General features: G+C 38.1%; 1 protein-coding gene across 18 annotated transcripts in view; it reads left to right on the top strand.

Annotated features, from left to right (window-relative positions):
- Positions 1-23942, top strand: part of POT1 (protection of telomeres 1) — a 161173-nt gene that overhangs the window by 33359 nt on the left and 103872 nt on the right. For 17 of the 18 annotated variants that reach the window (XM_070071278.1, XM_051848937.2, XM_008258246.4 and 14 more), the window contains one exon: positions 1848-1962. In XM_070071278.1, coding sequence (XP_069927379.1) covers positions 1848-1962 — 115 coding nt within the window. Of the gene's footprint in view, positions 1-1847; positions 1963-6815; positions 6924-23942 lie in introns of all 18 variants that reach the window. The other variant, XM_070071285.1, reaches the window with a different exon arrangement.

The raw sequence follows: 23942 nt of genomic DNA, 5'->3' as shown, positions 1-23942 counted from the left end.
TCAGGTCCCTGATTATATGATGTTATATCCAATCTCTTGTACATTCTATTCCCTCTGTGTTATTTATTCTTCACTATTTTGATTTGTTACCATGTTCATAAAGCCTTTGATTCTTACATCATTTTTTTGCCTAATTCCACTATACCTCCCTCAACACAAATATTTTTGTTCTTTGAAATGATTTGACTCTATTTTCTTAAGGAATTGTCTTACATTATTGTGAGATCAAGGAAGACAAATTGTCTGGTACTTGTTGGGAATCTTTATGTAAATATAATTACCATGTTACCAAGCATGAACTCATTCAAGTATAATAACCAATTAGTCAGAGAATAATTGTCAATTTATTAATTTGTAATGAGAAATATAACTTATCTGCTGTACACACACACATATGGACTGATTTACTGGGAACCCCAAATTAATAATTAGAAGTTGTTTGTTGGTTATCATTTAATAACTATGGTTACTTAAATGTTAGAGCTGTGATAGTCTTCTCCATTCATCAGTATAGGAAGATACTTATTAAGATAGACTACTAGGACCAATTATTTTGTCAGCTAAGCTTATATCTTCTCTCCTCAGTTCCATATGCTGACCATTCTTCTTTCATCATTGATGAGTTACAGCTTTCTTTTATATTAAAATTTGATTAGATTTCTAAGTCCTACGCCTCTTGTGTTTGACTTGAGGGATCATCTTCCTTGAAAAAAACCAATTGGTTTTGATTTAATGTAAAATGTTAACTCTTAGAATGATGAGTAAGCTTATTTCCAGTTGGAGTAGGGATGTTTGGATGATGGGGACACCTGATTGAGACCTTTTAAGGATTTTAGTATATCTCTGTTAAGCTGTAGATACAGCTTTATAAACCACTTTTGCTTTTCTTTCTAAACTTAAGCATAGTTGTTTCAGAGAATAATGTTCTGTTCTCTTATTTTTATTGTGTTGGAGCCATTTATGAATCAAAACCTGACTTCATTTAGGCCTAAGTAAAATTTTTCTAACAGTATGGGGGTGGGGGTTATACCGTGAGTTTTAAAATGATACTAAGGTTAAAAACCAGAGTTCAAATCTCTTAAATTTCTCAGAATTTGCTCTGTCTGATAACATCATGATTTCTTGTCTCCAGTTATGATTTCTTTGCCAAATAAGTTTGGAAAATGCTAACTTAAAAATAGCGAGAATAATCACTGAAAATCCCTTTAGAGGCTTTAATACTTCTGGAGTTACCATAGAAAGAAAAGTTCTCCCAAACTTGCATGACATGGAATTCTTTATTGAAAGAACCAATAATCCAGTTGGCCTTTCAGGACTAATAAAAATGCTTCATTATTTCCAGTTAGTAATACTCTTTTCTTAAATACTCTTTTCTTAAATCACTAACATTGAAGATATATCTGTTCTCTGTTATTGCTTCAGTTTTTATATTATAAATTCACTATATTCTGTTATATTGAAGATGTATTATGTTTTACCTAGAGTATAGGTTAATTGTGCTTTTAGGAGCTGTTGTACAAATGACATAATTTTTAAGCAAAGTAATTCCTGAGAAAAACTAGTTGATGTATATAGGAAACTTTATTAGCTGCACAGTGCCTTGTTTTAGGCTATGGATTCTTTTATTTTTTAGGATTTATTTTTATTTATTTGAAAGGCAGAGTTAGAGAGGCAGAAGCAGAGAGAGAGGTCTTCCATCCATTGGTTCACTCTCCAGATGGAATGGCCTCTTTTAGACACTTACACAGATAAAATAGTTATATGGATTTGCTAATTTACAAATTTGATCATAATATTATTCTAAAATGTAAATTAAGATTGTGTATCACTGTATTGTCTTTCTTTAGATTCCAGCAACACATTATATATATACACCCCTGAATCAGCTTAAAGGTGGTACAATTGTCAATGTCTATGGTGTCGTGAAGTTCTTTAAGCCTCCATATCTAAGCAAAGGAACTGGTATGTATTACAATTGGTATAGTCTTTATGTACTAAAACTGCATTATTGGTTTTAAACACAGATCCTCTGTTTTCTAAGTCTTAGAAGCTCAGTTATGGTTTGTAACTATCAGACAACATGAAAGTATGTTTTGGGCCATTTTAATTTATAGAGTAAATATGGTATTAAGACTAAAGTCTAGTTTGACAGTAAGAATAAGTGAAAAGGATGCCAAACAACAATAAAAGATTCAGTGGTAAAGGTAAATACATAATTTTTTTTAAGGACCTATTTATTATTTATTTGAAAGTCAGAGTTACACAAAGAAGGAGAGGGAGGAAGGGGAGGAGGGAGGGGTCTACCATTTGCTGGCTCATTCCCCAGTTGACTGCAACAGGCAGAGCTGCGCAGATCTGAAGCCAGGAGCCAAGAGCTTCTTCCAAGTCTTCCACGTGAATGCAGGGGCCCAAGGACCTGGGCCATCTTTTACTGCTTTCCCAGGCCACAGCAGGGAGCTGGATCAGAAGTGGAGCAGCCGGGACTTGAACCGGCGCCCATATGGGATGCGGGCACTGCAGGCGGCAGCTCTACCTGCTGTGCCACATTGCTGGCTTCCGTAAATAAACACAGAATACTGTAATAAAATGGTGGTACATAATCACTTTTAATTTTGTTGTATACATTGAAAGGCAATGTAGAACAAATAGAAATATGCTAATGGATATATAATTAAAAAGATAGAAGTTGTGACTTCAGTAATTATGGTGGTAGAAGTAAAAGTGTAGAATTTTTGTATTTGAAGTTCACTTGTCATCAGCATAAAATAAGTTGTTAGGACTAAAAGATGTTTTATGTAAACTACTTTATAATCAAAAAGAAAATAGTGCTATAAAATATACAAAAGAAGATAGAGTGAAAATAGAAACATAAAACAGTTAGAAAACAGTTAGCAAATTGACAGTGTCTTTCCTGATCAGTAGTTAATTATAATTAGATTAAGTCTCCCAATCCAAAGCTACAGAATAGGTAAGAAGATTTAAAAAAAAAAAAATAAAAGACCAACTTTAGATTTAAGGACACATGTAGGCTAGAAGTGAAAGAATAAAGAATGTTTTCTACACAGATGATAACCAAAAGAGGTAGGTGTATCTGTACTCGTTTTAGACAAATAGACTTTTAGATCAAAAACTGTCACCAGAGACCAAGGATGCTGTATAAATAATAAAAGGGTCAGTTCACCAGGAAAATGTTCCATTTGCATATATAGCCAACATCAACGCCTAATATATGAAGCAAACATTGTAGAACTGAACGGGGAGAAATAGCCTCACAATTATAGTAGATTTCAATGTGCCACTTTAAATAATGGACCCAATCAGAAGATCATTAAAGAAACAAATTGAACATCACTATGGACCAAATGGGTGTAACAGACATATAAAGAATAGTCCACTGAACTGGAGCATAATATACATTCTTAAATGCACATGGAATATTCTCCAGGATATATTAGGTCACAAAATGAGTCAGCAAATCTAAGATTGAAATAATGCCAAGTATCTTTTTCCAATCACAATGGAGTAAAATTAGAAATCAGTGGCAGGAATAGAAACTGGAAAATGCACAAATATGTACACATTAAGCAGTAACGTTTTGAAGAAACACTGAGTCAAAGAAGAAATTCGAGAATATCTTGAAATAATCAAAAATGGAAAGAACATAGTGGAACCAATGCCGAAAAAACAGTCCTGAGAAGGAGCTTGACAGCAAATGTCTACATTAAAAAAGAACAAGCCAAATAAGCAACCTAAATTTACACCTCCAGTAACTGAAAAGTGAACAAACTAATAGCAAAATGAGCATCAAAAGGAAGGAAAAAGATCAGAGCAGAAATAGGGAATGAATGAATCGGTCAAAAACAAAACTAAGTTTTTTTTTTTTTAATTGAACTATCTTGATAGGCTTTTATCTACACTATGAAAAAAAAAAGACTCAGAATCAGAAATGAAAGAGGGTCTATGGTCATACCACCCCAAATGTGCACAATCTCATCTGATCTTAGAAGAAATGAAAGAACAGACAGTCCAACTGATAACACAAAGGATCATAAGAGACTACTATAAAAAATTATATGTAAAGCAAATAGGATAATCTAGAAGAAATAAATGATATTCTATAAACTTGTAACTTACCAATAGCAAATCATAAGAAAATTGAAAATTCGACAGCTTATAACTAGTAAGGAGATTGAACCTGAAATGAAACAGCCTCCTCCCCACAAAAAAGTCCAGGACTGGATGACTTTACTGGTGAATTCTGCCAAATATTTAAAAAACAATTAATGTCAGTCCTTCTCAAACTGTTCCAAAAACACTGGAAAGGAGGGAACATTTCCAAACTCATATCTTGAGTCTAGCATTACCCTATAGCAAAATGAAAGATTACAAAAATAGAAGATGTGGTCCAGTATTGCCAATGAACATAGATGCAGAAATTCTCAACAAAGTAGTTGTAAATTAAATTCAGCAGGAGAATTAAAGGATCATATACCTTGGCCAAATAGATGTCAGCCTGCAAGGATAATTCACAGTATAAAAGCAGTGTGATACACCATCTTCACAGAATGAGGATAGAAACTGCATGATCCTCTCAATTGACACATAAAACAGTTGACAAAATTCAACACTTTTTATGATAAAAACACTCAATCTAGAAATAAAATTTAATAAAGGTGACATGAAAAGCCCACAGCCAACATACTGATGGAACAGTGAAATGCTGTCAGGATTCCCTCTAAGATCAGGAACAGAGCAAGGCTGCCTGTTTTCCTTACTTCTGGTCAGCATAATAGTAAAATTGCCAATATGAGCAGTTAGACAAGAAAATAAAGTAGAAAGGCATTCAGATTTGAAAGAAGTAAGATTGTGTTTTCAGAAGACATGATCTCTATAGAAGACGCTAAATATGCACATACACACACATCCTACCACACACAAAAGTGTTAAAGAACTAATGAACTAGTGATTGCAAGATTAATAGTTAATGTACAGAAATCATTTGTATTTCTGTATACACTAATAAAGAACAATTTGAAAAAAGAATGATGCAATCTCATTTACAATAGCATCAGGAACTATAAGATATTTAGTAATAAAATGAACCAAGGAAGTGAAAGACTTATGCAATGAGAAGTAGGAAACATTGCTGAAAGAAATTCGAGACTATATAAGTAAATGAAATGACATCTCATGTTTACAGACTGGAAGACTTAAATATTAAATATTGCTGAAATCTCCATACCACTCATAAAGATATAGATTCAATGCAGTGTTCATCAGAATCCCAATGACACTTTTAATAGAAAATGAAAAATCTATATAGAAACACAAAGGACCCCAAATAGCCAAAACAGTCTCATTGAGGAACAGAGGATGTATAATAGGCAAAGTGGTTAGCTCCTGCAAACCGTAACAGAGTGATTGGATTCAAATACTGGCTTCAGTCTCAATTGCAGCTTCCGTTAATGCTCACCTTGGCAGGTAGGTAATTGTTTAAGTAGTTGGGTTTTGACCAACCTTCATTGAGTTTCTGGCTCCCAACTTTCCAAAGTTTCTATTCCAACCCTGGCTGTTGCAGGCCTTTGGTGAGCCGACTGGCCGATTTTGTGTGTGTGTGTGGGGGGGGGGGGGGGTGGTAGAGAAAGAGACGCTCCCTCTAAAAATAGAACTATAAAAATCCTCCTGAGGATTCAAACGAGTTGAAGCTTGGATCTCATAGAGATACTTGTACTCTAATTTTCCTTGCCACAGCATTCACATTAGATAAGTTACAGAGGCAACCTAAATGTCCAATGAGGTATGCCTAGATAAAAAAAAATATGGTGTATACATACGTGGAATATCATTCATCTTTTAAAAAGAAATCTTGTCATTTCCAACAACATGGATGACCCCTGAAGGCAATGAACTGAGTGAAATAAGCCATTCACAGAAAGATACTAAGTGATTTCACCTATATGAAGTATAAAGTAGTCTAACTCATAGAAATAAAAATTAAAATGATGGTAGCTAGAGGTTGGAGAGAGGGAAGATGGAGAGCTGGCTGTTCAGTGGATATAAAGTTTCAATTATTTAAGAAAAGTTTCAGAGCTCTGTACATTGTGTATGAGGTTAACAATACTTATAGCGAACTCTTAAAATTTGAGAGAATAAAACTCATATTTTTACTCCATGCAACTCCCCCAAAAAAGATAGATGAAAGAATTAGAAGATTAAGTTTAGACCTCCATATCAATTTATGTATATATATACATATATATATATATAATGCATGTTATATAAAATATGTCTATGTACTTACACACTTGGGTAGTTTTTAAGGTAGATGAAAAGATACACAGCCCATAAATTGTCAGATTATAACAAAAGACTTTTTAAACATACAATAGAGTGCACCATGAATTTTAGTTTATTGTGAACTAATAAGTAAACAGAAAGCATTTCACCTTGGTTTAATTCAGTGTAACTAAATTTAACATTGATTACAGCCAGCTGTTGTAAAAACTCCATCATTTAAAAAGGCAATATTATTTTATAAAGAACTTAAAAATACTACTGATTGAACTATGTTTGATGTTTAGTTTTGTAAGATGTTCCCATATTTCAGAGGTGTTAAAAATATGAAACCATGAATGCTGTTGATGAAACTCTGTCTTCACTGCATGCCAGGAGCTCTGTTCATGCTAGAACACAAAGATGTCACTGAATCATGAGGAAATCATCTTATTTATAAAGATACACATATTATTGAGGAATGAGCTAGGAGTGTATACTTGAGTAGGTCAAGTAGGGAGATGTCTGTTTTCTTCCACAAGGTCATCTTAATATATGACATAAAACCATATTCTGTATAAATGACAATATGAGGACTCTTAAATAGAGATAATTTTGAAATACTCTGGACCAGTGTGAAGACTTCAAAGGTATGTTTTCTGAAAAATCTTTATGATTTCTGTTTTAGAGAAAAGGAAACATTAAACACTAAAGTTGAATCAGAAATTTTTGTTTATTAATTTTTCAAGTATTTTCGTTCCAGCTTTACATTTCCCAAAACTACATTCCCTGTATCAGCATCTCACTCAACGTATACTCCCATCCTTTTTCCTTAGTAGTTTTCTCTGACCTTCAAAATTTTCCTCGAATTTTATATGTGCTTCTTCTTGGAATTAGCCATAAAGGTTGGTCACTATGATCCTTGTAGAGTTGTTATAGCTGCTTGAGTTCGGCCTGTCAAAGTTAGGAATAAGCTACATTACTGTTAGCAGTGCCCAGCTAACTTGGTAGGAGATATATATATATATATATTTTTTTTACAGGCAGAGTGGACAGAGAGAAAGGTCTTCCTTTGCCATTTGTTCACCCTCTAATGGCCGCCGCGGCCAGTGCGCTGCAGCCAGCGCACTGCGCTGATCCAAAGGCAGGAGCTAGGTGCTTATCCTGGTTGTAGGAGATACAATTTAAAAAGGCTGTTGTCCTTGACATATTGTAACTTGTCATTGCAAAATTTCAAATTGATCAGCAAATATATCATTTTCAAAAGCAACCTAGAAATAATTAGAATAAAATGATACTGTTTTTAAAACAGTATAATTATGTTTTATTTTGATAATAAATCCTGCATAAAAAAGCGAAAGCTATGGAAGACAATGTTTATCATATATGTATATATCTTCTATATCTCAAGTGTATGTGTATGTATATATCTGTATCTCAAATCTTACATATATTTAGTTGGATCTAGTTCCTTCCATTCTTTGATAACAGATTCATGGCTAGTAATGAGCCATCTGTTCTGACAGACATAATATGTTTGTTTCTTCTGAGATACTAAATTAAAATGAATGTCATCAATTTTATCTGAATGTAGTCATCAAAACATCAAAAATCCATCTTCAGGCATAGCAGGTATCTTTACTACTAGCCAAACAGTAGAATTTGAGAACTATCCATCTTATAGCTTTAGTTATATTTTTATTTCTGTTGATAGAACTCATCCTTCAACAGGAATAAGTGCTATAGGAAGGTCAGTCAGATAACACACATTTGTCAGGAAAGAATCAACTTCATCAGTATTACTGTAGAGAACTACTGGAAAAATATATAGCAACAGTCCGCAGCTGTGCCTTTAAAAAAATATGTAAAGCAGTATTTTAGAAATACAGAGCCACAGTCTGAATAACATACAAATGTATGTAACTACTTATGTGGAGGAAAATTACCTGCATCAACCCAAATTTAGATAGGTAGTTATAAAAATTTATTATCCATCATCAGCTAGAATTTTTCATTAAAGTTCATTTTATGAATGTTAGGTTCAGTGTAGTGGGTGAGTTAGGTGCAATTTGCCATGCTTATTCCTTGACTATAATTTTTCTTGAAGACTTTGTTCTCATCCTGAGTAATAATGATTACATAGGACCCTTAGCATGCTATCTTCTTTCTGGTACCAATCTTATTCTAGAAACAAATGCTTGTTTTTCTAAGGTTTATATTGAAAGTTAGAGGAATTTTAGCTTTTATGCTTTTACAAAAATCTCTCAGTCTTGTTAAAAGATGGGGGGCTGGCACTGTGGCGCAGCAGGTTAATACCCTGGCCTGAAGTGCCGGCATCCCATATGGGTGCCGGTTCTAGTCCTGACTACTCTTCTTCTGATCTGGCTCTCTGCTATGGCCTGAGAAAGCAGTGGAAAATGGCCCAAGTCCTTGGGCCCCTGCACCTGCATGGGAGACCCAGAGGAAGCTCCTGGCTTCAGATTGGCACAGAGCCCCAGCTGTTGTGGCCATTTGGGGAGTGAACCATCAGATCGAAGACCTCTCTCTCTGCCTCTCCTCTCTCTGTGTAACTCTTTCAAATAAATAAATCTTGAAAAAAAAAAAAAAAAAGATTGTGTAATACTAAAGATACTAACACTCTATACCAGTTGTGGTAAGATTCATCATGGAAACAAAAAATTCCTGAAAGTTTATGAAATCAACATACATTAAAATGTCATTGTATAATCAGGCTTAACTTTGATCGTGGCTCATTATGCATATTGATATGACTTGTGTGATATAGGAAGACAAGGCAATTCCCTGTTTTGTAGGACTGTTGAGATTTTATAGTTGATTTTCTCTGGTGTCTTTGTTCATGCTTTTAGCAGAGAGATTGGGATGAATTTTCTTCTCTCTATGTAGTACATTTCTTCAGAAGAGGACTGTTTTTTTTTTTTCTTTTTTCTTTCTTTTTTTTTTTCTTTTTTCTTTCTTTTTTTTTTTTTTTTTTTTTTTTGACAGGCAGAGTGGATAGTGAGAGAGACAGACAGAGAGAAAGGTCTTCCTTTTTGCCGTTGGTTCACCCTCAATGGCTGCCACGGCTGGAGTGCTGCGGCCGGCGCACCGCGCTGATCCGAAGGCAGGAGCCAGGGGCTTCTCCTGGTCTCCCATGGGGTGCAGGGCCCAAGCACTTGGGCCATCCTCCACTGCCTTCCCGGGCCACAGCAGAGAGCTGGCCTGGAAGAGGGGCAACCGGGAAAGAATCCGGCTCCCCGACCGGGACTAGAACCCAGTGTACCGGCGCCGCTAGGTGGAGGATTAGCCTGTTGAGCCGCGGCGCCGGCCAGAAGAGGACTTTTTAGATGTTGCCCAATTTTTAATCATGGAGCAGCATTTTTATGGTTGTCTTTACAGGAATTTTGGAGGGTTCTTTTTGCATTCTTATCCGTGGCAAGGAGTGAGATTAAAAGAAAAAGGAGTCTCACATTTTATACATTCTCAAGAACTTCCCTTTTAAACAGTTCAGTATCCATTTTTGTTTTTATCTTTTATTGTAAATTGCAAAGAGAAGGCCCAATTTTGCTTTGTTTGTAATTTAATTATAGTAAGGTTGTTGGGGGCCTATCTCTAGTGATCTTAAATGTTTCAGTTTATGACTTTTCACTTTCATAAGGTATAATGTTGATACCCACTTAGAGTGCTTCTCAAGCTTTTTGTGTTCTCAGAAGGTATTGAAGACCCCAATGAGCTTTTATTTATGTGGATCATAGTTTAGATATTTAATATTAGAAATTACATTAAAATTATATTACTTCCTAACATAAGTAACAGTTTTAATAAAAATGTTTCAAAATATAGAGAAGTGTAGTCTTTTTTCACATATTAAAGATTCCTTTATCTTCAAAATGATAATAGGATACAGTGGGATTTTCATGTATCTTTGGCATTCAGTATACTGCATTGTTTCAGAAAAAGTATGTGAAAAATTTTGGCTTCACAGTAATATGAAGTTGGAAAGAAGACTATGTCCACAGCCTTTTCTGATCATTTTGGGTATTATTTTAAACTACACCAAAAATTAGTAAGGTTTCTTGCATTGAACAATGTAAAACCAACAAACATACTTTTTGTGTTGAATTAAAATCCACTGATCTGTCTTACACTTGAAATGGATCTTTTTGTTCTCCTTGAGTTGTAATGCATAGATCATTTTTAAAAAATTAATTTTCTGACACGCAGAGCTTCTAAATGTTAGTGTATTTCATTGTCCTGTACCATACTGTCGCTCCCCCTCTTTGCAGAAGAACGACACTAGACCCTGCGCTGTTCTTTTGTCTGCTCGGCCTTTCCCGGGTTTGCTGCTGGTCCTTCCCGGGTTGGCTGCCGATCTTTCCACCTCCTTTCTTTTTATTTTTTGGCATTGATACGCGCCTGTCTTCGGTGCCCCACGGCGCACACTCTGCTCTGCTTGCTAGAGTTGCCCACAGGTGCTTACAAGCCCTACCAATCAGGCAAACCGAATCCGGGTCCTCTCTTCGCCATGTTGTGAGGAGGTTTTTAGGCGCTGATGCGTGCCTGTGTTCGGTGCCTTGCAGTGCACGCTCTGCTAGAACTGCCTGCAGGTGCTTATCGCCTTACTAATCAGGCAGACCGAATCCAAGCCTTCTCATTGCTGTATTGTGGGGAGGCCTATTGGTGTTGATTCGTGCCTATCTTCGGTGACCTGCGGCTCATACTCTGCTCGAGCTGCCTGCTGGTGCTTATCGCCTAATCAGGCAGACCGAATCCAAGCCCTCTCATTGCCATGTTGTGGAGAGGCCTTATTTTTCTCTATTTCTCCATCTCCGGGCATTCCTATCTCTCCTATTTTACTTCTATCTGCCAGCATTCCTATTTCTCTCATTTTACTTCTATACTTCTGTTTCTCTTATCCCCGTGGCTTCCTGGCACCCGCCCCGAGGCGGCTTCTCGGTGCCTCGCCCCGCAGCGGCTTCCTGGCGCCTCGCCCCGCAGCGGCTTACCGGCTCTGCGCAGCTTCAGCCCGCACTTCTCTCATCTGCGCAGCTTCCCGGCTTCGCGCGCGCTCCGCGGTCTCCGCACCCTTCGCGCCCGCCCCATGGCCTCCGCGCTAGCCCCACGCTCCCTGCTCCCTATCTACTCGCACCCCGTGCGCTCTCTCCGCTTGTGCCCCGCGCACTTTCTCTGTGTGCGGCGGCTTCCGCGAATCACAGCCTAGCTCACGTTTCCACTTCTCGGTTTTCAGTCTAAGTTCCCCGGGCTAACCTGATGAATTCCAACCTAGCTTATGTCTCCACTTTTCGGTTTGGCTTCCCGTCTTTTGCTCCCCGGGCTAATCTGACGGATTCCAACCTAGCTTATGTCTCCGCTTCTGGTTTTAGTTTTTCGCCTTTTGTTCCCCGGGCTGACTTGACGAATCCCAACCTAGCTTACGTCTCCGCTTTGGCCTACCCCCGCGGCTTCATTTTCCCTAACATATTTTTCTCTACCCGGTATATTTTCTAACTTTCTTCCAACAATATTTCTCTCTCATTTCTCCTGGCTTCTCCCCACAGTCCATATCCGAGTCTGTTTCTTCTAGCTTTCACTTTCGCTTTTAATATTAGATTTCTCCCAGCTTCCCCCCATAGTCCGTATCCGAGTCTATGTTTCTTCTTGCTTTCACTTTCACTTTCAACCCTAGATTTCTCCCTGCACTTTTTCCGTCCGGCTTTTCCCTAGGCTCTTTGCTAGTCTCTCTCTCCGGTATTTTCCCACTTCTTCCCGTTTCTTCCCTCCTAGGCTTCCTATCCGAGTCACGGCACCATTATCCCTCCTAAGCTTCATATCTGAGTCAGGGCACCATTATCCCTCCTAGGCTTCATATCCGAGTCACGGCACCATTATGTTGCTCCCCCTCTTCGCGGAGGAACGACACTAGACCCTGTGCTGTTCTTTTGTCTGCTTGGCCCTTCCCGGGTTTGCTGCTGGTCCTTCCCGGGTTGGCTGCCGATCCTTCCACCTCCGTGGAAGGGCGGCTCCCCCTGCCACTTTCCCCACTTCCGCAGGGGAGTGGCACACCACCGGCCGGCTCTCTCGGGGGCTGTTCAGATGTTATCCGGATGTTCCTGGTGCGTGTTGTCTCTCTCCTTTATAGTCCTCTTCCACCAATCCCAACTCTGCTACCCACATGCTGAACACGCTGCTCTCCTCCAATCAGGAGCAAGATCAGCTCCTGCAGCTCATCAGTCAAATTGGCAAGAGGCAGCTTTGTAAAAGTTGTTTACTCCTTTCCCAGCGCCATATTGTGGGAGAGCAGATGCATAGAATAAGTCTTAATTCCAGTAACTTAGTCTAGTCCGAGTTGCTCCCCACACCATACAATACCAAAACATCCTAGTAACCAGAAGTTCACACCTATTTATGCCATCCATCAATTCCATCAAAGAAATGTTAATGTTTCTAAGTGTCTGGAAGCTGCTGAGATCATTTGATGGATCAAACTTTTCTAAAATTCTATGGTTTGCCTAAAAATTTGATATCATTGACCAAAAAATCCTTATTTCATTCATTTTTCAAAAAAAAATTAGCAAATATACTGAATCCCAGTTTTTGTATCCATCATGCTTTCAAGTGAAAGTGCTATCCCATGCAAAAAGTAGCTAGTTCTGCTCAGAACTCCTAATATATGTGCTTTTCCTTAGGCCAGAAATCAAACTGTAGTACTTTTTTTTATTTTGTTATATACACATATGATGTCAAAAAGAAATGTTTTCTAACGTCAAAATTAAAAATTTATGCTGCTTTTTTAGAGAACATCCTTATTTGCAAGTAAAATCATTTTGGTTTTTGTCTAAATGTGAGAGTGTGGTGGTGAAGAAGATAATGAACATTAGTGCATCACTACCTTTATTCTTGCCAGTTCACCATTGCCACATCATCATTCTGAATGTCAATGTAGTTAAAAATGTAGGTAACTTACTAGTGTTCTTTAAAAGTTGTTTTGACTTTGGACACCATTAGAACAGTCTTCCCTCTGTGGTCTGTGGATCACACTTTGAGGACTGCTGCCTTTCTGAAATGAAAACTTTCTTCAGACTGACACAGTGGATCATCCAGTGAGCTTTGTCTTAAGTTTTAAGCTAAATATTAAATCTTTTTGGCTCTTGGTTATCCTTTGGCTCCAGTGCAGTTGTCTTGTCTCTCTGGCATTTAGTCTTACCTGGTAAATACAGTAAGACATGTTATGCTATTTTCCTTTAGAAACCCTGTGTCCCTAGTGAATTTTCTTTTCAGTACCAGGATTCTTCTGTGCGAGGTTGATAGTATCATATCTAAAATCAACTAATTGAGGTTCCACTGGAAATTCAAACTGGAATTCCCTTGTGTTCCTTCAGATATATACTTATTATTTCATATGCCAACATCTTTTGGCGCTGTATCTTGACAGTATTTTCAGATAGTAGATATTTTGTTAAGACAGATCCTAAGGTTATATGGAGGTTTATTAGAAAAGAATGTTATGATTAGCAATAGAAGAAACAGCTGCAGCTGCTGCTGCCGCTGACCAGCAATTTATATAATAGTTAAGCAAGTTCCAAGTGCCATACTAAATTCTACATGTAATCATATACTTAACTCTAACAGCAACCATATGAAAGGAGTACTTCCATTATCCTAATTTTTCAGACAATGAAATTAAGGTAAAAAGGGACTCATGATTTTCATTGTCTTCCACAGACTTACAGTACCATATTGCTTAAGTAATGAATGTCATGCATTAATTTTGTAAAGGTGATTGATCAGCTACTATGTCTAACACACTGTCAACTGAAAAAAATGTAATCCTAAATCCAGAAGTCTGTTTTTCTGTTCTCTAGTTAAAGGTGTCTGTTTCTCCTCTCTAATTCTTTAGAAGTTGGCACTGTATAGAGGCACTTCAAAAAGTTCGTGAGGAAACAGTGGATTTAAAAGATAAAAATACAATGTGAGAGATTGCATAGGGGAACAAGTTTCTTTCTGGCTTCGGCCTAACCTGGTATCCCTGACTGTTGCAGGCATTTGTGGAGTGATCTAGCAAATGCAAGATCTCATTCTTGTTTCTCTCTGTCTTTCTCTTTGTCTCTCTTCCTTTCAAATAAATTTTCTTAAAAAACAATGTAAGTATAAACTTTATTTCTCAGAGCAAACTCCAAGTTCAAGAGACTTTTATAAGTGATATTTGCCATCTAGTCCACCCTTAAGAGAACTGGGGATTCAAAGCATTTAACCTTGTCAGTGTGTCTTTTTTTTAACTTACTATCTAAAGAAAAATGGGTACTTTTTGAAGATTTTGTAAGATTAGAAAACAAAACAGAAGAAGGGGCCAAATCATGACTCTCAGACAATTTTACATGTTGAGAGAAGTGAGCAGCAGCATTGTCATGGAGAAGGATTCTCTGGTGAAACTTTTCCAAGTGTTTCCCTGCCATCACTTTGGCTATCTTTCTCAAAGCAGTCTCCTGAGAAGCAGATGTTTTCATCTTTTGGCCCTTCAGAAAGTCAAAGCAAAATGCCTTGAGCATCCTAACTAAACCACTGCTATGACCTTTGTGCTTGACTGGTTCACTTTGGCTTTGACCAAACTGTGTCCATTTGTTGGTAGCCATTGCTTTAATTGTGCTGTGTTTCCAGGGTCCTTCCTGTAAGACCGTGTTTCATCTTCTGTTAAAGTTTTTAGGTATGATTCAGAATGTTGCTTCTACTCATTTGAAACCTCCACACTAAGCCCTGCTCTTGTGTGGCTAATCTGGGCACATGGTTTGGCACCCATTGAGAAAAAAGTTTGCTGTACTTTAATTTTCAGTCAAAATTGTGTGAGGTGAACCAGTTGAGATGTCTTTGTTGGCTACTGCTTCTGGTGTTAACTATTAGGCTTTTACAATGAGGGCATAAACATTAATTTTTTTTTTCCTTATAAATTGATGTAGATAGATGGTATACCACTGTAGGTGTCACCTTCACCTCATCTCTTCCCTTCTTAAGAAAAGTCATCTGTTTGTAAATTGCTGAATTTGGAGGGCATCATCCCTATAAACTTTGTAAAGCAGCTGTTGATTTCACTATAAAATTAATGTTTTAGTTTAGTTTAAGGATAATTTATGTTGGCCTTATAGGGTCTGTTTGTTTCATTTTGATTTTAAGCTAGAAAGACACTTTTTATTTAAGGTATACAAACTTCATGCATTTTGTATATACAGATTTAGGAACATAGTGATTCTTCCTATCCTACTCTAACTCTTGCACTCCCGTCCTCCTTCCTCCTCCCTCTGCTATTCCCATTCTCATTTTTTAAAGCAATCTATTTTCAATTATTTTATACTTATTAGATTAACCCTACACTAAGTAAAGAGTTCAACAAATATTATGAAAAAAAAAAAACAAAACTGTTCCTCAACAATCAAAACAAGGCCTGTTCAAAGTCATCTCAAAGTGTCAATTTCACTTCTATAGATTACCTTTTAGGTACTCCATTAGTTATCGCAGATCAGGGAGATCATACAGTATTTGTCTTTTTGGGACTCGCTTATTTCAGTAAGTATAATGTTTTCCACATGCATCCATCTTGTTGCAAACAACAGGATTTCAATTTTTTTTTACCTGATGTGTAGTATTCCATATGTATATGTACACAACATAATTTTATGTGCTCTTCAATTGATGGACATCTGAGTTGATTCCATGTCTTGGCTATTGTGAATTGAGCTGCAATGAACATGGGGTTACAGATCACTCTTTCATATGCTGATTTCTTTTCACTTGAATAAATTCCCAGGTGTGGGATGGCTGGGTCATATGATAGGTCTATATTCAGATTTCTGAAGTATCACCATTCTGTCTGCCACAGTGGCTGCACCAGCTTATAGTCCTACCAGCAGTAGATTAGGGTACCTTTTTCTCCACATCCTCACCAGTATCTGTTTGTTGATTGCCGTATGAAAGCTATTCTGACTGAAGGTGAGGTGAAACCTCATTGTGGTTTTGATTTGCATTTTGCATGTGACTAGTGATCCTGAGCATTTTTTAAAATTCTTTTGAAAAGCACCTGTTCAAGTCCTTTGCCATAGGGGCTGTTTTTAAACTTTTTTTTTTTTTTTTTTTTTTACAGGCAGTGGATAGTGAGAGAAACAGAGAGAAAAGTCTTCCTTTACTGTTGGTTCACCCTCCTATGGCTGCCGCGGTCAGCGCAATGCGGCCGGCGCACTGCGCTGATCCGAAGGCAGGAGCCAGGTGCTTCTCCTGGTCTCCCATGGGGTGCAGGGCCCAAGCACTTCGGCCATCCTCCACTGCACTCCCTGGCCACAGCAGAGAGCTGGCCTGGAAGAGGGGCAACTGGGACAGAATCCGGCGCCCCGACCGGGACTAGAACCCGGTGTGCCGGCGCCGCTAGGCGGAGGATTAGCCTAGTGAGCCGTGGCGCCGGCCCAAATGATTACTCTTTAAACAGAGGTTCTCTTTTGCTCCCAGCTCCCTTCTGTCTGCTGTGATACAGAGCAGTTGCTTGGTAGACCTTCTGTCTAGCTATCAATATAGTAGTTTCATGACTATTGTCTTGAATCTACATTTTCCTATTTTAGTGATCTTCCCATTGTTTTTCTAGACAGCAAATAAAAATTGTAAGGACTAAAATTTCTGATTTGCTAAAGTCTGAAAATGTTCTTAATCTGTCATTATACTTGATAGTTTTGTCAGGTTTTATAAAATTCAAAGATAAAAATTATCACACTTTTGAAGCCATGGCTCTGCTGTCTGCAGTAGCCATAGTCATATTGATAGAGACATTTAATGCTCATCTACTTTTTTTTTATTTTTTTATCTTTTATTTAATGAATATAAATTTCCAAAGTACGACTCATGGATTACAATGGCTTCCCCCCCCATACCGTCCCTCCCACCCACAACCCTCCCCTTTCCCACTCCCTCTCCCCTTCCATTCACATCAAGATTCATTTTCGATTATCTTAATATACAGAAGATCAGCTTAGTATACATTAAGTAAGGATTTCAACAGTTTGCTCTCACACAGAAACATAAAGTGAAAAATAATAGATGATTTTTTTAAATGATGATGAAATCAGATCAGACCTATTGTCATGTTTAATCCCAGTGAGAGTCAAGTTGGGAATTGATAATTTCTTTTTTTTTTTTTTTTTTTTTTTTACAGAAGATCAGTTTAGTGTACATTATGTAAAGATTTCAATTGTTTGCACCCCCATAGAAACACAAAGTGAAATATACTGTTTGAGTACTCGTTATAGCATTAAGCCTCAATGTACAGCACATTAAGGACAGAGATCCTACATGAGGAGTAAGTACACAGTGACTCCTGTTGTTGACTTTACAAATTGACACTCCCGTTTATGGCATCAGTAATCTCCCTATGCACCAGTCATGAGTTTCCAAGGCTATGGAAGCCCCTTGAGTTCTCCGACTCTTATCTTGTTTAGACACGGTCATAGTCAAAGTGGAGGTTCTCTCCTCCCTTCAGAGAAAGGCACCTCCCTCTTTGAAGACCTGTTCTTTCCCCTGGGATCTCACTCACAGAGAACTTTTTGCCAGAGTGTCTTGGCTTTCCATGCCTGAAATACTCTCATGGGCTTTTCAGCCAGATCCGAGTGCCTTTAGGGCTAATTCTGAGGCCAGAGTGCTATTTAGGACATCCGCCATTCTATGAGTCTGCTGAGTATCTCACTTCCCATGTTGGATCACTGTCCCCTTTATTTATTCTATCGGTTAGTGTTAGCAAGTACTAGACATGTTTATGTGCTCCCTTTGACTTGTAGTCCTTTCATTATGATCAATTGTGAACTGAAATTGATCACTTGGAATAGTGAGATGGCATTGGCACCTGCCACCTTGATGGGATTGAACTGGAATCCCCTGGTATGTTTCCAACTCTACCAATTGGGGCAAGTCAGCCCGAGCATGCCCCAAATTATACATCTCTTCCCTCTCTTATTCCCACTTTTATGTTTAACAGGGATCACATTTCAGTTAATTTTCAACACTTAAGAATAACTGTGTGATAATTACAGAATTAAACCAGTCATATTAAGTAGAACAGACAAAAAAAAAATACTAAGAGTGATAATGTATTAAGTTGTCCATTAACAGTCAGGGCTATGCTGATCAAGTCACCGTTTCTCATAGTGTCCATTTCACTTTGACAGGTTTCCTTTTTGGTGTTCAGTCAGTTGTCACCGATCAGGGAGAACATATGGTATTTGTCCCTTTGGGACTGGCGTACTTCACTCAGCGTGATGTGTTCCAGATTCCTCCATTTTGTTGCAAATGACTGGATTTCGTTGTTTCTTACTGCGGTATAGTATTCTAAAGAATACATATCCCATAATTTCTTTATCCAGTCTACCGTTGATGGGCATTTAGGTTGGTTCCAGGTCTTGGCTATTGTGAATTGTGCTGCAATAAACATTAGGGTGCAGACCGCTTTTTTGTTTGTCAATTTAAACTCCTTTGGGTAAATTCCAAGGAGTGGGATGGCTGGGTCGAACGGTAGGGTTATCTTCAGGTTTCTGAGGAATCTCCAGACTGATTTCCATAGTGGCTTGACCAGTTTGCATTCCCACCAACAGTGGGTTAGTGTCCCTTTTTCCCCACATCCTCGCCAGCATCTGTTGTTGGTAGATTTCTGAATGTGAGCCATTCTAACCGGGGTGAGGTGAAACCTCATTGTGGTTTTGATTTGCATTTCCCTGATTGCTAGTGACCTTGAACATTTTTTCATGTGCCTGTTGGCCATTTGGATTTCCTCTTTTGAAAAATGTCTGTTGAGGTCCTTGGCCCATCTCTTAAGTGGGTTGTTGGTTTTGTTTTTGTGGAGTTTCTTGATCTCTTTGTAGATTCTGGTTATTAACCCTTTATCTGTTGCATAGTTTGCAAATATTTTTTCCCATTCTGTCTGTTGTCTCTTCACTCTCCTGACTGTTTCTTTTGCAGTACAGAAACTTCTCAATTTGATGCAATCCCAATAGTTGATTTTGGCTTTGACTGCCTGTGCCTCCCGGGTCTTTTCCAGAAATTCTTTGCCTGTGCCAATATCTTGAAGGGTTTCTCCAATGTTCTCTAATAACTTAATGGTGTCAGGACGTAGATTTAGGTCTTTAATCCACGTTGAGTGGATTTTTGTGTAAGGTGTAAGGTAGGGGTCTTGCTTCATGCTTCTGCACGTGGAAATCCAATTTTCCCAGCACCATTTATTGAATAGACTGTCCTTGCTCCAGGAATTAGTTTTAGATCCTTGATCAAATATAAGTTGGCTGTAGATGTTTGGATTGATTTCTGGTGTTTCAATTCTGTTCCATTGGTCTATCCATCTGTTTCTGTACCAGTACCATGCTGTTTTGATTACAACTGCCCTGTAGTATGTCCTGAAATCTGGTATTGTTATGCCTCCGGCTTTGTTTTTGTTGTACTAGATTGCTTTAGCTATTTGAGGTCTCTTGTGCCTCCATATGAATTTCAGCATCATTTTTTCTAGATCTGCGAAGAATGTCTTTGGTATCTTGATTGGGATTGCATTGAATCTATAAATTGCTTTTGGGAGAATGGACATTTTGATGATGTTGATTCTTCCAATCCGTGAGCATGGAAGATTTTTCCATTTTTTGGTATCCTCTTCTATTTCTTTCTTTAAGGTTTTGTAATTCTCATCGTAGAGATCTTTAACGTCCTTGGTTAAGTTTATTCCAAGGTATTTGATTGTTTTTGTAGCTATTGTGAATGGGATTGATCTTAGCAGTTCTTTCTCAGTCATGGCATTGCTTGTGTATACAAAGGCTGTTGATTTTTGTGCATTGATTTTATATCCTGCCACTTTGCCAAACTCCTCTATGAGTTCCAATAGTCTCTTAGTAGAGTTCTTTGGATCCTCTAAGTACAGAATCATATCGTCTGCAAAGAGGGATAGTTTGACTTCTTCCTTCTTGATTTGTATTCCTTTGATTTCTTTTTCTTCTCTGATGGCTCTGGCTAAAACTTCCAACACTATGTTAAATAGCAGTGGTGAGAGTGGGCATCCCTGCTTGGTGCCAGATTTCAGTGGAAATGCTTCCAACTTTTCCCCATTCAATAGGATGCTGGCTGTGGGTTTTTCATAGATTGCTTTGATTGTATTGAGGAATGTTCCTTCTATACCCAATTTGCTTAGAGTTTTCATCATGAAAGGGTGTTGAATTTTATCAAATGCTTTCTCTGCATCAATTAAGATAATCATATGGTTTTTCTTTTGCAGTCTGTTAATGTGGTGAATCACATTGATTGATTTGCGAATGTTGAACCATCCCTGCATACCAGGGATGAATCCCACTTGGTCTGGGTGGATGATTTTCCTGATGTGTTGTACTCTATTGGCCAGAATTTTATTGAGGATTTTTGCGTCTATGTTCATCAGGGATATTGGTCTGAAATTTTCTTTCAGTGCTGCATCTTTCTCTGGCTTAGGGATTAAGGTGATGCTGGCTTCATAGAAAGAATTTGGGAGGATTCCCTCTTTTTTGATTGTTCTGAATAGTTTGAGAAGAAATGGGATTAGTTCTTCTTTAAATGTCTGGTAGAATTCAGCAGTGAATCCATCTGGTCCTGGGCTTTTCTTTGTTGGGAGGGCCTTTATTACTGTTTCAATTTCTGTTTCAGTTATGGGTCCATTTAGGTTTTCTATGTCTTCATGGTTCAATTTAGGCAGGTTGCATGTGTCCAGGAATCTATCCATTTCTGATAGGTTTCCCTGTTTGCTGGCATACAAGTCCTTGTAGTAATTTCTGATGATTCTTTTTATTTCTGTGGTGTTTGTTTTTACGTTTCCTTTTTCATCTCTGATTTTATTGATTTGGGTCTTTTCTCTTCTTTTTTTAGTTAGTTGGGCCAATGGGGTGTCAATTTTGTTTATTTTTTCAAAAAACCAGCTTCTCGCTTGGCTGATTTTTTGTAATGTTTTTTTGGATTCAATCCTGTTAATTTCTTCTCTGGTTTTAATTATTTCTCTTCTCCTACTAGATTTGGGTTTGGTTTGCTGCAGTTTTTCTAGGTCCTTGAGGTGCGCTGAAAGCTCATTTATTTTGTACCTTTCCAATTTCTTGATATAGGCACCTATTGCTATAAATTTGCCTCTCAATACTGCTTTCGCCGTATCCCATAAGTTTTGATATGTTGTGTTGTTATCCTCATTTACTTTCAGAAAGTTTCTGATTTCGCTTTTGATTTCTTGAATGACCCAGTGTTCATTCAGGAGCATGTTGTTCAGTCTCCATGTGTTTGCATACTTTCTGGGGTTTCCTGAGTTGCTAATTTCCAGCTTCATTCCGCTGTGGTCTGAGAAGCTGCATGGTATGATTCTAATTCTTTTATATTTGCTGAGACTTGCTTTATGGCCTAGTATGTGATCAATCCTAGAGAAGGTTCCATGCACTGCTGAGAAGAATGTGAAGTCTGTAGATGTAGGGTTGAAAGTTCTGTAGATATCTGTTAGATCCATTTGGGCAATAGTGTCGATTAAATCTGCTGTTTCCTTGTTGATCTTCTGTCTGGATGATCTGTCTATTTCTGAGAGTGGAGTATTGAAGTCCCCCAGTACTATTGTATTGGAATCTAAATCTCCCTTTAAGTCCCTTAACATATCTTTTAAATAGACTGGTGCCCTGTAATTAGGTGCATATACATTGATAATAGTTACATCTTCCTGTTGAATTGAACCCTTAATCATTATATAGTGTCTTTTTTGTCTCTCTTAACAGTTTTTGTATTAAAGTTTATTTTGTCTGATATTAATATGGCTACACCTGCTTTTTTTTGGTTTCTGTTGGCATGGAATATCTTTTTCCAACCTTTCACTTTCAGTCTGCATGCCTCTTTGTTAGAGAGATGTGTTTCTTGTAGGCAACAAATAGTTGGGTTGTGTTCTGTGAGCCAGTCAGCCAAACGGTGTCTTTTAACTGAAGAATTCAGACCATTAATGTTCAATGTGACTATTGATACGTAGTGACTTTGCCCTGCCATTTTCCCGGAAATATTTTCTAGTATATGCTTTGAGCTTCCCATGCTCTTTTACTGGTAGGTGTTCTTCCTTTCCCTTCTTTCATATTGATGGCCGTGTTTCTGTGTTTCTGAGTGTAGCACATCTTTAAGTATCTTTTGCAGGGCCGGACGAGTGGCCACAAAGTCTTTCAATTTCTGTTTGCTATGAAAGGTCTTTATTTCACCTTCATTCACAAATGAGAGCTTGGCAGGATGTAATATTCTGGGCTGGCAATTTTTCTCTCTTAGCACCTGTGCTATGTCTCGCCATTCCCTCCTAACCTGTAGTGTTTCTGATGAGAAGTCTACTGTGAGTCTGATTGGAGATCCTCTGAGAGTAATCTGACGTTTCTCTCTTGCACATTTTAGGATCTTTTCTTTATGTTTCACTGTGGTAAGTTTAATTACCACGTGTTGTGGTGAGGATCTCTTTTGGTCATGTTTATTGGGGGTTCTATGAGCTTCCTGTACTAGGATATCTCTGTCCTTCTCCAAACCTGGAAAGTTCTCTGCTAGTATCTCACTAAAAAGGCCCTCCAATCCTTTCTCTCTCTCCATGCCTTCAGGAACTCCTGGAACTCGAATGTTGGTTTTTTTAATAGTATCCTATAGATTCCCAACAATATGTTTTAGATTTCTAATTTCCTCTTCTTTTCTTTGGTTTGACTGTATGTTTTCCTGTGCTCTATCTTCTAAGTCCGATATTCTCTCTTCTGCTTCACCCATTCTGTTTTTAAGGCTTTCTAATGTGTTTGTCATTTGATCTATTGAGCTCTTCATTTCATTTTGATTTCTCTTCACTATAACACTTTCCTGTTCTACTAGTTTCTGAGTTTCATTTTGACTCTTCCTTAAAATTTCATTTTCACGAGAGAGATTTTCAATCTTGTCCATTAAGGATTTCTGTAGTTCAAGGATTTGCTTTTGAAAACTTCTAAATGTTCTTATCATAATTTTTTTTGAAATCCGTATCTTGCATTTCTTCTATCTCATCATCTTCATACTCTTGGCTTGGGGTGTTTTGCTTATTTGGAGGCATCATAGTGTCATTGTTGATCTTGTTCCCTCGATTTCTGTGTTTGTTACTCGGCATAGTTAATTCTTCTTGCGTCACTGTGCATTTTTTTTTTTTATACTGTGTCCGTGTTAAGTGGACTGCCTGCTGTTGGAGGAGCCTTGGAGGCTTGAGATGGGTGCGGCCTGAGAGCTCTGCCTGGTTCTTCCTGGTTAAGGGTGTGCAAAGGTGACACCCTCAGGTTATGCGTGGTAAATCTCTCTCTTTTTATTTATTTATGTATTTTATTTATTCAGGGGGTAAGTAACTCCGCATGGCACGGCTGTACAGAATTGATGGTATTTAGCTTCCAGTCTTTGGCTCCTCTGGACTCCCACTGGGTTGCCTAGGCTACTGAATTGTAGTGACTCAGTTCCTTAGCTCTCCCCCATTGATATGTAGATCCAGAGAGGAGGCCTGCTCTTTGTCTCTTGGGAATTCTTCAAGCCTTGCAGCCTTGTAACCTTTGCAAGGTTAGGGGGAAGAGAAACCCGGAAGCTTTTTTTTTCCTTCTTTCCGGTAGTGAGTTTGCTGCACTTTCCGGCCCCCCTCTAGATTCTGACCCCCG

The sequence above is a fragment of the Oryctolagus cuniculus genome, chromosome 3 (assembly GCF_964237555.1).
Source record: "Oryctolagus cuniculus chromosome 3, mOryCun1.1, whole genome shotgun sequence".
Lineage (NCBI taxonomy): Eukaryota > Metazoa > Chordata > Mammalia > Lagomorpha > Leporidae > Oryctolagus > Oryctolagus cuniculus.
Note: the sequence above shows the minus strand (reverse complement) of the source record. Positions and strands in the feature narration are given on the sequence as shown.